This window comes from Nesoenas mayeri, assembly GCF_963082525.1.
Source record: "Nesoenas mayeri genome assembly, chromosome: 27".
Classification (NCBI taxonomy): Eukaryota; Metazoa; Chordata; class Aves; order Columbiformes; family Columbidae; genus Nesoenas; species Nesoenas mayeri.
The window spans coordinates 2,397,141-2,413,446 of NC_137555.1; the positions used below are offsets into that span (position 1 = coordinate 2,397,141).

A 16,306-nucleotide genomic window follows, 5' to 3' on the forward strand; every position below is an offset into this window, starting at 1 on the left:
ACGGGGAGGGCGGGGCGGCCGGGCCCGGAGCGGAGTCCGGGTTTGTTGTTGTTGTCCCAGCCCCAAAGCGGCTCGTCGGTCTCCTCAGCCGCCCCGCTCCTGCCCGCCGCCATGTCCAGCCCTCAGGAGCCGCCGCAGCACAACAACAACAACAACCCGCCGGCTGAGGGGACGCACACCGAGCCGGGGCTCAACAGTGAGTGCGGGGACGTGGGGAAACGAGCGCAAATGGGGCGGGGGGTGACCGGGAGGGACTGTGAGGGAAACCCCGGGGGCCGCGACTCCCTTCTCCCCTTTTCCGGGCCGGGATTGGCGGAGGACGGAGCCGCGAGAGCCCCGGGGGCCAATTGGCGGCGGAACGGGTGTAATTGGTTCGGTGGCGGCCGCCGGCGGGGCCTGTGGGGAAGAGGCGGGTGGCGCGGCCTGAGAGGATCGGGGTGGGGGCAGCGCCTCACGGGGCGGGTTATGGGGGGTGTAACGCATCACGGGGGCTTCGCACCGGGGAGAGGGATGTTGGGGTGTCCGCAGAGCCTGGGGCGCTGCGGGAGCTGCTGGCTGCGGGGCGAGGAAGGCGGGCGAGGGGCACCCTAGAGCGCTCGGGGGCTGTGGGGAGCTCTTGGCCGCGGGTTCGCGCCCCGGCTGCTCCTCACGGGAGCGGCGAGTCTGAGGAGAACCGGCTAAAGAAATGAACTGGCTCCGGGGTTCGGGGCGAGCCGAGAAGAACAGGAGCAGGTTTGTTCCGCGGTTAAACCGAGTTTATTCGGTTGCTGGTGTTAACAGCTAAATGGGGATACAGCCGGGTAGGGGGAGGAGCGTGACTGTGGGAATTAGTTTATTCAGTGGCTGAGTCAATAGGACTGACGTGAGCTATTTTCCTCTATATCCGGCATCTCTGTCAGCTGCTCTGCTGCATCCTTTTGTTCCCAGCATAACAGTAGTAAGGAACATCAGTGGTTTTTATGTCGGCTCTCATACTTAGTCGGCAGATGCTTTTCCCTTGTTTTAAACAGCTACTTCAGTGTGTCCTTTCATTTGTTTGTAATTATTAAGGATACTGCAGTTGAAGAGGTGAATAAATTGCATTAATGATTAACTGTTAGCTTCGTGGTTTACAATGAAGTTAAACTGACCACGAAATATATTGGTTGGTTGATCTGCTGTAACTCAATGGGAATTGTATCGAAGAAGAATAAACTATGCCTGTTTCATAACACTGCTATTGTGTTACGGTAACACTACATATTGTGATAAGGGTTGCAGTTTGCAACAGTGTTCACCTGAGTCAAACAGGTATTTTAGCAAATTATTCAGGGCTGTTAGTGTACTTGAATAACAATTATGCTGTCTTAAAGTTGTGACATATGTAGTGCCTAACTCAGTGCTTACTTCAGAAATTGTGATCTTTGGTGCATCTATATTTTAATATTTCCTTTTGATTTTCTATTAGCATGTTAACTTACGCTGTGGGACATGTTATTCTGCTGTAACGTAGAAGCAACAAGAGATGAGTGCACTGTGAGCCTGTGCTGGATCTGCCCACGTAGATCTTATTGCTGGATCAGCACGCAAAGGCTTAGCAAAAATCAATGTGATTACAGGAGGTGGTGAGCACAGCATATGAGAGGAAATGTTTGATAGACTGTGCTCCATGAACAAAACAAACACAACCAATCGGCTCCACGTAGGCTTAGTGCTGCTTTCAGATATTCAGCTGCTCCACAATGCTTTCGTGTTATATGTACATTTTCTGCTACTATATAAGCTTTTCAGTGAGCCTTTTCAAGCTAATGCGCTTAGACACTTATTCATTTTGTTCTGTATGTCATTTGTGCGTGTTTAGAGCCTTTCATTCAGAGATTCCTTAGCACTTGAAGCAAAGGTCAGAAGACCTGGGAATAAAACGGGTAACTGAACCTGTGCTTTGTTGGGTTCACCGAAAAAAAAGATTTGCTGGCTCTGGGAATTCTAGATGCGTCATACACTTTAATTATTATAAAGCTCTGTTACACATTGACAAAAAGAAGAAATGCCAGCAGGAACCCATCTAGCTCTGTCATGGAAAATTTGCTTCATAATTACCATTATGGGAATCTGAACAGCTTTCTTTTCTTCTCCTTTTGTCTTTCTTTCTTATTTTATGGCATACTTCACTGTAAAAGTGATATTTCTTAGTTTATTCAAGTTGACCATAGCTCAGACTTGCTGTGAGCTACTAGTTCGAAGTATTTTTATATATATAAAATGTATATGCGTGTATAATTTATATATTGTCCTTGGTATCTCCCTCAACCTACCCAATTGAAATCACAGAGTGAATAAACAAAATGAGACTCCCCCCTTTGTCACACACATTTAGCTACTGTTGTTTAAAAGGACCACCAATTATGGAAAAACATGTAATTAAAGTATATCAGTCCACAGTGAAATAATTAACCTTAGACCATGGCCAAAATTCAGACAATTTTGGAGAAAAATATCATTCCTATAAACAGTTGTGTGGTGTTCTGTTTTGTCTTGTGTTTTGGGGGGGTTGTGGTTTTGTTTGGGTTTTGTGTTTATTTTTCCTTAAAGTATGTGTTATGTTATTTGTGAAGGGAGGAGAGTTCTACCATATTTCTTAATTCTACTGTATTTCCTGTTGTACTTTCAAGTTGGAAACATGGTAAAATTAAGAGTTCTCATGTGGGTTATTAACATATCTATCTTATTTTTGAAGCAAGCTTGGGGCAGAAATCACTCTCTGTTATTACTTGGGCAGTTTATTCTCAAATATATTCCTGTGCATCTGTTTAAAGCAGCAGCCTCTAATCAGCCTGTGTAACTCCAAGGGCTCCTGCTCTCTCCCGAACCGGTTGTGACTGCCAGTGGGAGTGTGCAGCATGTTTTAGCTTGATGTCAGATTACGCCTTCGTGAATGTATTTGGGCTCATTAAGAGTGAGGTCAGATGGAGAACGTGCTGCATGTCATGTAAACTACTGCTCGACTTGTTGGGACTCTTTACTCACGGTTTAATTTGAGTGTTCTTCCTCTTATGACCACAACACATCTTAGATAAACAGCAAGTTTTGTCAGTCCAGGATAAATGTTAATAGAAGATTTTATTTGTACATGAGATGAAGTGCTGCAGACGTGTGTTTAAGTAGCTGCGTTCTAGAGCAACCAGTTCTGATCATCTTTCGCTGAGCTTTTCTCTGCCCGTGCTTGGTGTCAGAGGGAGACACCTACTTGTACTTCTGCCCTCTGCTTTTTTCACAGTTGGACACTCACTGCTGATTTTTTAATAAGATATATCTTTGCAGATCCTGAGTGTTAGAATTCTCCTGGTAGATGCTCTATACTCCAAGATGGTTCTTGGAGAATGTATAGCTCTCTGGCCTGACATCTAATTGCGGTTGCCATGTGCTTTTCTGCAGGTTGGGCCTCTTGCTGTAAAGGTGTTGCTGCAAGGCAAATCTGCCTTTCTGATGTAGTTCTCACACTGAGGTCTTTTTCTTTAGAAATCTAGACACCAGCAGTGATCATAAATCTGGAATAATATGGTCTCTGTGTCTCATACTGACTACTCTGAGCAAAGGCTGCCTTTTCCCAGTTAAAACTTCATTATCTGAAAAGCCCAGTGTGTAGTACAGAGTTGGTGAACGTTACAAATATTTAAAAAGGAGTTTTAGCTGTTGTTTTAATATCTTTAGACTGTCTTTTCTTTCTTGAATATTTTTACCTCAGTGCTGAAGATGTCAAAACTTTAAAAAATAAGAATCAACAAAAAATCTGAAAGTGTTCTCCTTCAGGTGACATAAGTTACATTACAGAGGAGTTGTGATGCCATAACTGGATGTCTGTGAAATCACCTGACTGATAATGGGAAATAATGTTTCATTGAAAACAGTGTACTTTTGAGAAACTGGAGATCTTTTCCTCCATAATCATGGCTAATATGGTCAAGTGATTCTTGTTAAATGCCTTAGTGAGAAGAGGGGAATTGCATTTGGATAGGGAATGTATTTAGATATTTGAAGCAGATAAAGCAGTAGAAGTCTATTCTATCTTTACCCCTCAGGACATTAAATGGTATGTTTATGAATTTAGAATATTTTCAAAACCCATTTTTTTGCCTGAGAATGGCAGCCTGCCTGACATGTATAAAAATCAGAGTTTGAGTCAGGGCCTTTGAAAGTAGAGGGAAGAAGGAGAGTATAACATTCCAGATGGGGGAGTTGTATAATAGGGGGCTAGGTGTTGAAAATTTTCTTTCAAAAAGGAATGAACAGGGAAGCAAGATGACTAGTGTAATTGAGTGATACATACTGAAGCTTCAAACTGCAGGGAGAAATGTGGCCTATTAAAGTATTAATAGTTGAGGAGAGAGGGGATATTTTATTCGACTAGCTTCAGGGCTAGGTAGCAACAAAACGTAACATTTTAGGTGTGTTTTTGTTCATGAAAGAGGAAGAACCATGTCACTCTTGTCTCCAGTACATGTTTGTGAGCTTTCTCCCAGCAGCAGTGTATGTTATCTGAATTCACCATGTTTATGTTTTTTTCTGTGTGTAATTGATAAACTTAAGATGGGTTTCAGTTCCACTGCTTTTAATGAGGTGACGTCTGGCTGGCCCAACAGGTTCCTGGGTGGAGTTACAGATGAATGGCAATGGCAATAGCAACGATAACGGCAATGGGAAAAACGGAGGTTTGGAACACGTCCCTTCATCGTCCTCCATCCACAATGGAGACATGGAAAAAATCCTCCTGGACGCCCAGCATGAATCAGGACAGAGCAGCTCAAGAGGTAGTTCCCACTGTGACAGGTAAAGAAATGTTTGCTGTCCTACGTGCAATTGTGTGTTGTTTCCACTTGTAATGATACAAAAAGAGGTATAATTCCCAATACTGTCAGCGTTATCATAGAATGTTAGGGATTGGAAGGGACCTCTAAAGATCGTCTAGTCCAGTACCCCCTCAGTCACCCCTCAGTCTCCTCCAGGCTGAAGACCCCCAGCTTCCTCAGCCTTTCCTCACCCGGGAGATGCTCCACTCCCTTCAGCGTCTTTATTGCCCTGCGCTGGACTCTCTGCAGCAGTTCCCTGTCCTGCTGGAACTGAGGGGCCACAACTGGACACAAGATTCCAGGTGTGGTCTCCCCAGGGCAGAGCAGAGGGGCAGGAGGACCTCTCTGACCTACTGACCACCCCCCTTCTAATACACCCCAGGATGCCATTGGCCTTCCTGGCCACAAGGGCCCAGTGCTGGCTCATGGTCATCCTGCTGTTCACCAGGATCCCCAGGTCTCTTTCCCCTATGCTGCTCTCTAATAGGTCATTCCCCAACTTATACTGGAACCTGGGGTTGTTCCTACCCAGATTCAAGACTCTGCACTTGCCCTTGTTCTATTTCATTAAATGTTTCCCTGCCCAGCTCTCCAGCCTGTCCAGGTCTCTGATGGCAGCACAGCCTCTGGCGTGTCAGCCACTCCTCCCAGCTTGGTGTCATCAGCAAACTTGCTGATAGTACGCTCTATTCCTTCGTCCAAATCATTGATGAATATATTGAATAATATAGGCACTGGAGGAACCTCCTGGACTGTGACTGCTGACTGAGTCGTCCTTCCAACAAATATCAGGGAAGTTAAAATCCCCCACCACAACCAGGGCCTGTGATTGTGAGGCTGCTCTCAGCTGTCTGTAGAGGCCTCATCAACTTCCTCACCCTGATCTGGTGCCCTATAATAGACACCCACAATAGTATCACCCTTGCCAGCCTGCCCCTTAACTTTCACCCACAGACTCTCAACTCGCTCCTCATCCGTGTCTGGACAATACTCTATACATTGTAGTTGCTCTCACATAAAGAGCAACTCCACCACCACGCCTGGCTGGCCTGTCTTTCCTGAAAAGGACGTAGCCATCCATGACCACATTCCACTCGTGTGCTGTCCCACCATGTCCGTAATTGCCAGACGTGATTGCCACCAGATCATAATCTCCTGCCCTAACACAGGTTTCAAACTCCTCCTGCTTATCTAAAAGATATCTAAAAGAAGGATAGGATTTACGTGTTTTGTGTAGCAGTTGAAGTTTTGGGCAGTGCTTTCTTTTTCTAGTGGAAGGATGGTCAACTCTCTTGAGAAAGGTCGGATTATAAATGGAAAAACAAATTGAAAAGATGAGAGGTTTTGGAAGCCTTTCTAATACTGATGTTTGTGATCTGAAGGGCAGTGTAGTGTGTAACTCATCTCGGTAGTGTGCAGAAGTGCATGTGGAAATGATTCAGCTGAGATGCTCTTTACACTAATGATTATTTAGGTGACAGTATAGTATGACAAAATGACATAATGAAATAATTTTTTCTTTAGCCCTTCACCTCAAGAAGACGGACAGATAACTTTTGATGTGGAAATGCACACAAGTAAAGACAGTAGTTCTCAGGTATTTTCTTCATTAACCTTTAAAATACATTAACTTAAAAAATATATATTTTCAAGTTGTGGATATTGTATATAAATGATATGTTTATATAGATCAGTATTGGGAGTACTTGAGAGGCAGAGCAAGCTCTCTGTCATATCAAAAGGTCTAAAATATTATATATTTTAAATGTCAAAAGATGCATTAAACTACTGCTTGCCAGCAATATTTTTTTTCATTCTGAGATGCTAGCCTTGGCTGTTAGCTGCAGTACAAGCAAACAGATTATCTACACCTTACTTAAAATTTGGAGGTGTCCCTTAGCCATATGAGTAAGGCTGTTTACATCTCTTGTACTTTGTTCTTGCAGGTTTTTCCTCAGTCTGTTTTATTAGAACTTTACATAGTACCTCCCTGTAAATAGCTATAGTAAATAATTTTTTGCACTCAAGCTTATGTCAGTTTAACTAAATTATCCTTTCTTTTAAGGGCTTGCTTTCAGAATAAAGTTTTATTAAATTAAAACACATTCCAGAACAATTATTTTAAACAACTAGGCAGGGTTAGTAAACTTTGTTTAGGGTTACATTCTGTATTAATTGAAATTTGACTGGTTGAGGTTAATAGCCTTGGAGTGAGGGGAAAAATGAGGCTCCATCTGTAATGCTGAGAAATGCCCTGTTTAATAGCAGTTATATTATTGTTTAACAGTGCTTGTGTGTCAAACCTGTTTTGGTTTTGAAATGTTTATATTTCTGCACAAGATTTCAGGGTGTTCAGTTTATTGCTCTACAGATAGTCAGCTCACATGACAGTGAGTAATCTCCATCATACGAACTGAGAGGAGATTAATGCTGAACTCTTAGTTCAATCATTTAATACAATTTGCTGTCTTCAGCAGTATAAATAAAAAGCACTCCTGGAAGAATGAAACCTTGCATTCAGTTTTGTCAAAGACCTGGCTGAACAGCAGGACTGTTGCGCTTCTGCCCTATAGAGCCAGAACAATCTGAATGAAGTTGTTGGTTAGTTCTGCCATCTCTCTGTTGGGACTGTCCTGTCTGATTGTGTCTGGTTTTGGTATGGTTCCCACTTTAATGTTGTAAGTGGTTTATCTTCTTTTACTAAGGGTCACTCAGGAAATTGTTTTAATGCTAAGGAGGAGTTTGTACTGAAGTCACTCTCTAGCCTTTCTATTTTTTTCCCTGTTGAAGTCCTGGATGTAGTAATGAACTTTGTGGTTTACTGACTTGTGCAGATCCTCCTTTTAGCATAATAAAATCTCTTCTAAATAATCAGTAGTCCAGGAACACTTGCTCGTTTATCAGGTGCCACCATTTGGTGTTTATCATTTTACCCCTGTTGTTGTCGCTCTCAATTTAGCACCATAAGGAGGAGCTAATTGAGTGTTACAAGGCTTGTCCTGTGTATATTTTCAGTCTGAAGAAGAAGCAGTAGAAGTAGAGAAAGAGTTGGAAGTTTTGAAGAAAAGTGCTGACTGGGTGTCAGACTGGTCAAGTAGGCCTGAAAACATTCCTCCCAAGTAAGTTAAACTCTTTTCTTTTTTTTAATGAACATTCTTTTATATGAAGGAGAGAAGAATCATAGGTCACAATTGGATGGAATTATTCTGGCTCTCCAAATAGGATCATCTTAGAAAAAGATGAATTTCTCTTTGGGGAGGCTACAAAAAGTCAAAACAATGAAGTATGTAAATCTTAATAGCAACGAAATTACTTATTGAAAGTAATATATATCCACAGCAATCTGATTACAAGATTTCTGACATAATTATTGGGAGAGCTGGGTACTTGGATCTGGGATTCATGGGGTTTAGTTTTGGCTTACTAAACGGAATAGTGTTGAGCAAGTCTCCTAAATTCTCTACCTTTTTTTCTTTCTATGTAAAATGTGTAATGTTCATCCACGGAAGGGGAAACGTTGAGATCCTTGAATGCAAAGCATTTTTATTAAAATAGAGGATGCTGTCTAAATCGGGCAGACTTCTGTATCTCTGTTTGGAACAAAAAATGAGGCTCTTGCTAACAAATCACATCCTGAAATTCCCTCTCTCGGACCTACCTCTCTCTTCAGCTACTGCTCCCTTTGTCTCTATCCTGTCTGTGTAAGTGGTCTCTTTGATTCCTTACTCTGGGTAAGGGATCTCTTGCTTTGATCTCTCGCTCTTTGTACCTTGTAAAACATGTTCCTACAGAGATCTGTGCATTTATGTGAAGAAGTGGAAAAAAATATCTTGTTGAATTTCTCCCCCCTCCCCTTCTTCTTTCAGGGAATTCCATTTCAGACATCCTAAGCGTTCAGTGTCTTTAAGTATGAGAAAAAGTGGAGCAATGAAAAAAGGTGGCATTTTCTCTGCAGAATTTCTTAAAGTTTTCATTCCATCTCTGTTCATATCTCATGTTTTGGCTTTGGGACTAGGGTAAGTATGAACCTAATTCTCACTTCAGCTTTTGCATCAGGCTTTGCTTTTGTGCTCTACTTGTATGGCAGGTACCTGCAGGAAAGGTCTTTATGTAGAATAACCAGAGTATTGTTGCACCTTGCTCAAGACACACACTTTCTGAAATGCAGGAAAACTTTGCAGCAGTTAAAATTTTGCAGGCATTAATATGTTTTATTTCTAGAACAGATGAATTTTCTTACATTGAAAATGCATGGATTATCATGAATTTGCAAATAACCTTTACAATTGCAACATGTGCCATTTGATTATCCTCGCCTTCTACTTAAACGCTTCGGGTTATAACATAGGGAACATAAGACTAGAATAGATGGAAAACTGCTGTAAATTTTGCTAACCGTTACAAAAACATGTTGTAAAAATAATACCAGGTCATAGTCTCCTGCCCGAACACAGGTTTCTAACTCCTGCATATTCCCCGTGCTGCGCACATTGGTGTGCAGGCATTTCAGAGAGCGAGCTGAGCACACCGATTTCACCCCAGGGATATGGGAGGCCTCCCAGCCTTCATCAACTCTAGAGTGCTGCCCCACTGATGCAAGCCCAGCTACAACCCCATCCCCCTTTGAGCCTAGTTTAAAGCTCTCCAAATGAACCCTGCTCATTCCTGTCCCACATACTCTGTAATTTGCAATGTCTAATGCTGCAGTTGTGTGATATTACTGAAAGTCAAGCTTTGAATAGTTAAAGAAAGATACATGAAATACTGGACATGACCTGCAAGATCAGCTATGATGCTGCTCAGTGATGGTTTCATTGCTTGTGTAATCTGACATAATTTCTCAGCTTGCTGAAGTCCTTACATTATGTTTATCCACCTTATGTTCTTCTGTGATGGGGCAAAGACGTACTCAAAATATGTTTTTAATTAGCTTCATGCTTTTTTTGTGGGGGGAGTAGTTCAGTGTCTCTTTAAATTCTTGTAAACTATCAGTTGAATGAGGAGGATAGAATATATGTGACTATATTGTAAGATATTTGAAATGTAGCAAAATTGCGTATTTATGCGACGAATTACATCTTGAATGGATGTATTTGTTAGAGGTCAGTGCTTGCGTAGATCCTCAGTGCTCGGTGTTTTAAAGCTCACCAGCTCCCTTTATAGGCAGTACTATTTTGTTTTACCACAGTCTGGGAGTGTTGCTCGGCTGCTCAAGAGCCCCAGTGTCAGGTGCTCTACAAACAACACAAAAGCTTTTGGAGTGGGATTTTCAAATGAGCTTGGGACTTGAAGAAATCTGCTTTTACTGAATGTTGACAGCATCGGTCTTTCTAGGCTCATCTGAAAATCTCACCCATTAAGTAGTTTTATAGGAGAGAAGTCCTTGGAAGAATCGCATCAGACTCGAGAGACAATTAGAGTAGCTGAGTGTGCGAGGACTGTTTGGGAAATGGACTATTTCTGTGAAATACGATATGCCTTATACTTTTTATTTCAGCATCTACATTGGAAAACGACTGACCACACCTTCAGCCAGCACTTACTGAAAGATGGAGTGCAAAACCTGGAAATCCACGTGACCTGTGAAGGTGTTACTGTCTCATTTAGTACATTTGACTTGAGACCATTTTAAGCATGACCCTGACTTCACCCTTTCCTTACATATCCAGGTTTTCGCTAACTCTGGAATTCAGTATTGTGTTGGAACTCTGTTGAGGTGTTTCGCTATCCACATTCTTTCCCTCTCTTCTCCCATTCCCCTGCCTCTTGGCCTGCAAGACACGTCAGAGTTGCTGAACGGAGTTTACAACTGTCTATATGTTGCAAGGGCTTCTCTCAATGCAAAATGCCACCAGCAAGTTTTAATTTTATCTGTGATGCTGTTGCCTCCTTAGTGCAACCTGACTTAAATTGCAGTTGTGCATGGTATAAATGTTGACTGTATTATGGTGATAAAATTAACAGTCTCTTTGGAAGAAAATTATTGATTGGAGTGAAAATGAATTTCTCTTCTGAAAAACAGGCTGGTTGTGAAATAAACTAAGAAATCACTGGCAATAAAAAACAATTTAAATCAGCTTTTGGGGGAATTTACTTGGCCCCTTGTATTGGCTAACACCCTTTGATTTGCAGGAGGCAAAGACTGCATAGATTTTAAAGTAGGATAACTAAATCCATCAGCATATTTTAATAGTAGGTAGTTGTTGTAATCTTGTCTTTTCTATGAAGTCAGCTCCTTATTCCTTGTAGGAAAACCTGTCTGATGCCTAGAAAATATTAGAAAAACTGCATTGTTTGCATGTGAAGAAGCTTTTATTTTCCTTACCTGTTTTCTTAAGGGAAAATTTTAAATGTGAAATTTTCCTTCTAAAAGTAGTTTTAAATTAAGGAAAAACCCAACAGCTGTAGGTAGAGTTAGACTCTGTATAAAATGGTAGGATTCTGTTTGTTGTGGAACCATTTACAATTACTATGATACGGCAGTTTCGGAAGGTAAAGTGTTTGACTTATTGTTAAGAGGGACAATCTTGCAGGTGCGTAGAGATTCAGAAGTTGCGAAGCTCTAAAATGTCTTCTGCAAATGAGTTTTCAATATTCCTATCTCACTGTTTACTGTACAATCTCCTTTGGGGATACATGGAATCTGAAAGTCACTCGTGATGTCTCATGTTAGATAGACTTCTCACTGATGTTGTTGAACTTTTATCTTAGGGAACATTAAGCCTTGTCCTCCTTCAGTGACACTTCTTTTCAAAATGTGAAGCTTTAGTACCAAATTGTTACAAAGCATTGGGACAGTCGTGTCCTTAAATAGATTTTATTGGATTTCAGAACATGTAGCATGACTCTGAAGGATAGAATACTCTTTTATATATATATATGAATATATTAAAAAGAAATGATATAGACTTTAATACTAAGTACTTAGGGAACCAATGCTAATTATAAGACTAGAAAAAAAATCTCATTTAAATACAAACTTTAGTAGGTTGACTTGCAGAAAATGATAATATAGTCAGCCAGTTTGAAGAGACCAGCTACCTGCAATGGTTTGCTTGCATCAGACTTTATAGAGCTGATTATTTGATAGAGCAGTGATCGCTTGAACCATTTGATGCGTAGAACCTAAATCCCAATTGAGATTTGGTTGAAAACAACTTAGCTCCTAGGAAGGAAGAAGAGTTATTCTCTCCTTCTGAATGCTGTTGGAGAATGCTTTCAGGGTGACAAAAAACATCTTTTGGAGATGTCTTTTTTCTTTTAGTCGTGAATGTTAGAGGCACTTGAGCTGCCCACAGCTGCAGATTTGTTTCAAGCGTGGATATTGGTTTTCACCCAAAGGTGGGGAGGGAAGGGGGAAGTGGTGAAGGGTGGTTTAGATAGTACCAAGTACATCCTTTTACAGTCCTGAGAACCGAGGGGATGGGGGAAAGGCTGAAACACTTTCAGTTCTAATTACAGCACCTTGTTTTGTATGGAAATTGGAATAGTGGAAAAATAGATTTTTATTAAGTAGGGAGTACCTTTTTTTTAAAAAAAAAAATGTTACCCCTTTCTGAATTAAAAGGTAATTCTTCTTAAGAACATCTGATAGATAATATTGCAAGCTTGTGGCTAGAGTATCAACACAGCTTATAATATTTGAAGGAGCCGTGAAGTAAAAATTGTGAAAACTATGGATGAGGAATGGCTACATGATCACTGTAACACTTGCTATGATGCGATGCAGTATTTATTGATACCCTACTATAAGCTTTGGATGGAAGTCTACAACTTCTAGTTTTACAATGAACAGGAGCAGATTGTTGTATAATTTGCAAGGGGTTTCAACTATTGATAGTTGAAGTTTTGTTAAGATAAATGTTGTTTTAAAAAGCTTTATACCTGTTTACAGTTTTGGAAAAAAAATGCAGGCTTCATTTTTCTTACATTCAGTGAAAACTGGCCTAGAATATTTGTAAATAGAATCAAGGAATAAATGCATAAACTCGCACATTAAAAATGCAGCAGGCTAACTTAACTGCAGCAAATGCATATTTACTTACTCTTTTAAAAACTGAAAGCTGAAGATCGTTAGAAATTCAAATTTTTTAATTGACATTTGATGAACTATTGGAGTTATCTGAGCCAAAGTGATTATGCATTCTTCATAAATTAGTTAGCACTTTGTAACATTATATACAGTTTACAGTACATGTATAAGTTGTAGCTTATAAACATTTTGTGCCATTAAAGCTCTCACAAAACCGGTTGTCTGAAATTACTTCATGCTGCGCCTTGCTTCACTTTTTCTTCTCTTTTCTTTTTTTACAGGACTGCTTTGTATAATGTTTTATGAAACTCTTGTGCTCTGGGTTGTATGAGCGTTGAAACTGTAGACTGGAATAAGTTTTTGATTGTTTGGGGGGTTTTTTTAGTGACTTGGGATCATCCGCTTCTTTTCCTGAAGCTCTTAATAAAAATATTTCCATTGTCGGCATTGTATACCTGCGCCAAGTCCTCTAGCGCCTTGTCAAGGAAAACCTTGAAAGCAAAATAATGTCGTGGCACATGAAATGTGAAGTGGAATTGATGAGATTTTGTATAATGGGTCAACTCTTCTGTACTCCTTATGTTTCTCTTCTGTTTCCTTAATCTGTTAAATTTGCAGATTAAAGAATAAGGGACATAAACCCTCATTATTAATCTGCCTCCATATTCTTGGTTCAAGAGCACTGAAACGTTTCTGAGTTGGTGAGAGCGTAATGAATCGGTGACAAAAGTCCCGGTTGTGTGCCTGGTGCTCTGCAGTTGATGCGGGTGGTGGTCTGTGACAGTCCTGGCTGCGCAGGGGAACAGCCAGAGCCCGATGGAGCTGCAGAAACTGGCCTGGCACAGCACGCTTTGGCACAGCACGCTTTGGCACAGCACGCTTTGGCACGGCTGTGCTGCCCAGCGCTGGGAAACAACAGCCTTCCTTTTCCTGGGGTTATCTACAACCAGCTCTGGTTGCAGGATTCTGCTCTTCAAAAGTACAGGTATTTTTGTAAATACTGATAAGGTAGGAACAATTGTTCATATCAAAGTCAATAAGAGCAAGAGGGATACTGAAGTTGGATTTTTCAGCTTGATCTTGGCAAACTCAAAAGTAAAGCTTTGTAGTGTGTGTGACTACGCTATCCAGAGTGGGAGCAGTGCTCAAATATTTTTGCAGGGAGTGTGGTGTAAAAATCTATTTGTATCCATATGCTTTTTAGGTGCTGCTGAGTTAGTTGGATTTAAAGCTGTGTGCCTGGAGTACAAACTACAGCCTCCTGAATTCTCACAGAGACAGGTCCTGTATTCTTTCCTCTTGCATGAGGAGGCTGTACCAGTACCAGAGGACTGTACACACTTGCTTACTTGAGGTACCAATTATCATTTTATTTCAGTGTGAGAAGCAATTGACAATTACAGCTGCATCTTTAAAAGCACTGTCTGATAGGTGAAAGAGATCTCTGGGGTTCCTACCAGTTATTTTAATAGCTTGCTTCATTCCATGACAATATTACATCCCCATTCTCCTGCTGGATGGCAGCTGCAGTGAAGTATCTCTGGTGTAAACAGTGTGCACTTGCAAGCTTCGGTTTGCAACGCTGTAGCTGACCCTGATTTGATGTTGGGCTTTGCTTCTGTGTGCTAAGATTTAGATATCTGGGGAAAGTCAGAACATAAACCCAGCTTTAAATTCTCAGCTGTCTTCAAAGGGTTACAGGCATGATTGGGCTATCTGATTGGAGATTTAATTGCTTTTAGTATATTTGGGGTAGAAATACAAAGTCGTTTAGCTGCACAGTCTTGTAACAGTGAGTTAAAGCGATCAGTGACTCGGAAGAGGAAGCTTCTTCCGCCCCCTCAAATTGCTGAACAGAAATATGAATCTCCAGCAGCAGCAGGAAATTCTCAGGTGAATCACTGCCAAAAGCCTAATGCTCAGAAAGGGAGTGCGTGGTTGTTTTGCCTCTGCTGTGTTCCCTGTGTGTGTGTGTCTGTACACACTGGATTGGGAAGGGGAAAGAGAGGAGTTGTGGCATGATAAGCATCGACAATAGAAGCGAGTCCTTTCCCCGGGCTGTGACACTTTCCCGTAGGCTTCCCTGCTAGGTGAGAATTAACGTCTGGGTGAGAAACCTCCCCAATTGGCTGGGAACTCGGTGGTATGATAAGTGATGTCACCCGGCAGGCCTGCTCGCAACATCCTGGTTTGGCACTTTTCAGGCTTAGGCTTTTATTTCTCAGCAGAAATGTGTGTGTGTGAGAGAGAATGGTGCTGGAAGGCGCCGTGTTCCATTTCCTTCTGCTCAAGTGAGATGCGCTTATAAATCATTACTGTTCCTCTTAGGAGTGTAGTTAAAGTTAATGTAAAATTGGTTTTGGGGGGAATTAGATTTGAGTACTTAACTGCACAAGAGTTATGGGTTTCCAAAGAGCAGGCCGGAAATGTGCTGATGAATGCATGAGGAAGACAAATGCAGCAGCACTGCAAGTATTATGGTAGTTGTGAGTATTTATGAATAGGGAACTGGATGAGTGTAACAAAGGAGAAAAGACACGAGAGATTTTCTTCCCAGCCTGTGTCTCTCAGAACCCTCTGACTCGGGTTTTGTGATATGGAATCCTACAAACATGGGAAGATGTCTTTTTTTTGCCCCAAAGCGCTTGTATGTTGCTCTTGATGTACACACCTCGTTAAGCATGCAAATTTGCATGCATAATTGACACACCCACCGAAAGCCAAAGCAGCACCAGCTATACAACTCCAGTTTTACACCTTGTTCTTAGCAGCTTATTTGACTGTTTTCTCCTTCTGGTGAATGTGAGAGGCTTCTTTTTATATCTGATTTACTTCAATTTTTTGTTAAGGATATTTTTTTCTGATTGGGCTAGAAATAGGAATTGTAGTTTTGTTTTCCAAGGTGTGTCCTTGAAGGAGGAGCCATTTTTATGCTGCTGACTTAATATTGTGACTTGATCCTCATCTGTAAAATATTAGTCTACTGTAGAAAGGTGTTAATGACATCATTTAAAAGCAAAGGATTTCTATATTGTGTAAAGATCTCAAACACCAATGATATATTTTTTTCCAGCTTCTCAGCCAGTGGAGATAATTTTAGTGTCAGCAAATTGTATGCTGGTGTGTGATCTCTGACCTGTTCTGGTTTGATTCGTTTTTTGATTATATGGTATGTCTGTCTTTGCTTATAAGGCCAGATTTGATGATCCATGAAGCAATTACTAAATTTATATTCCCATAGAATAATATTCCTGTGAGACCCAAATTTGTGTGGAACTCGATGATTTTTGGTGAGCGTTTTTGTGGGCTATATTGTAATGAACTAATGCCTTGAAAGGTTTTAATGTTAAATTACTGAACTGGACTCACAGGTTAGCATGCTGAGTCAGTAAGTGTGGTTTTAATCTCTATTTTTGGCAGATAAACTGTAACGTGAATATTTCACGTT

At 41.1% G+C, this 16,306-nt stretch overlaps 1 protein-coding gene across 1 annotated transcript; it reads left to right on the top strand.

The window, feature by feature from the left end:
• Window positions 1-8: 8 nt before the first annotated feature.
• Window positions 9-13,504, top strand: BNIP3L (BCL2 interacting protein 3 like). The gene is made up of 6 exons (XM_080360086.1): window positions 9-196; window positions 4,620-4,806; window positions 6,351-6,423; window positions 7,842-7,945; window positions 8,693-8,842; window positions 10,324-13,504. Exons 1-6 carry the CDS (start codon window positions 112-114, stop codon window positions 10,370-10,372), a joined length of 648 nt encoding a protein of 215 aa, XP_080216212.1. The 5' UTR covers window positions 9-111; the 3' UTR covers window positions 10,373-13,504.
• The last annotated feature ends 2,802 nt before the right edge of the window (window positions 13,505-16,306 follow it).

What these genes read in the sequence shown, in the direction of transcription:
- BNIP3L (XM_080360086.1), top strand. Translation starts at nt 112, where the DNA reads ATGTCCAGCCCTCAGGAGCCGCCGCAGCACAACAACAACAACAACCCG. An exon ending in GGTAGTTCCCACTGTGACAG is followed by an intron (nt 4,807 to 6,350) that starts GTAAAGAAATGT and finishes TTTTTTCTTTAG; the next exon opens with CCCTTCACCTCAAGAAGACG. An exon ending in GTTTTGGCTTTGGGACTAGG is followed by an intron (nt 8,843 to 10,323) that starts GTAAGTATGAAC and finishes TTTTTATTTCAG; the next exon opens with CATCTACATTGGAAAACGAC.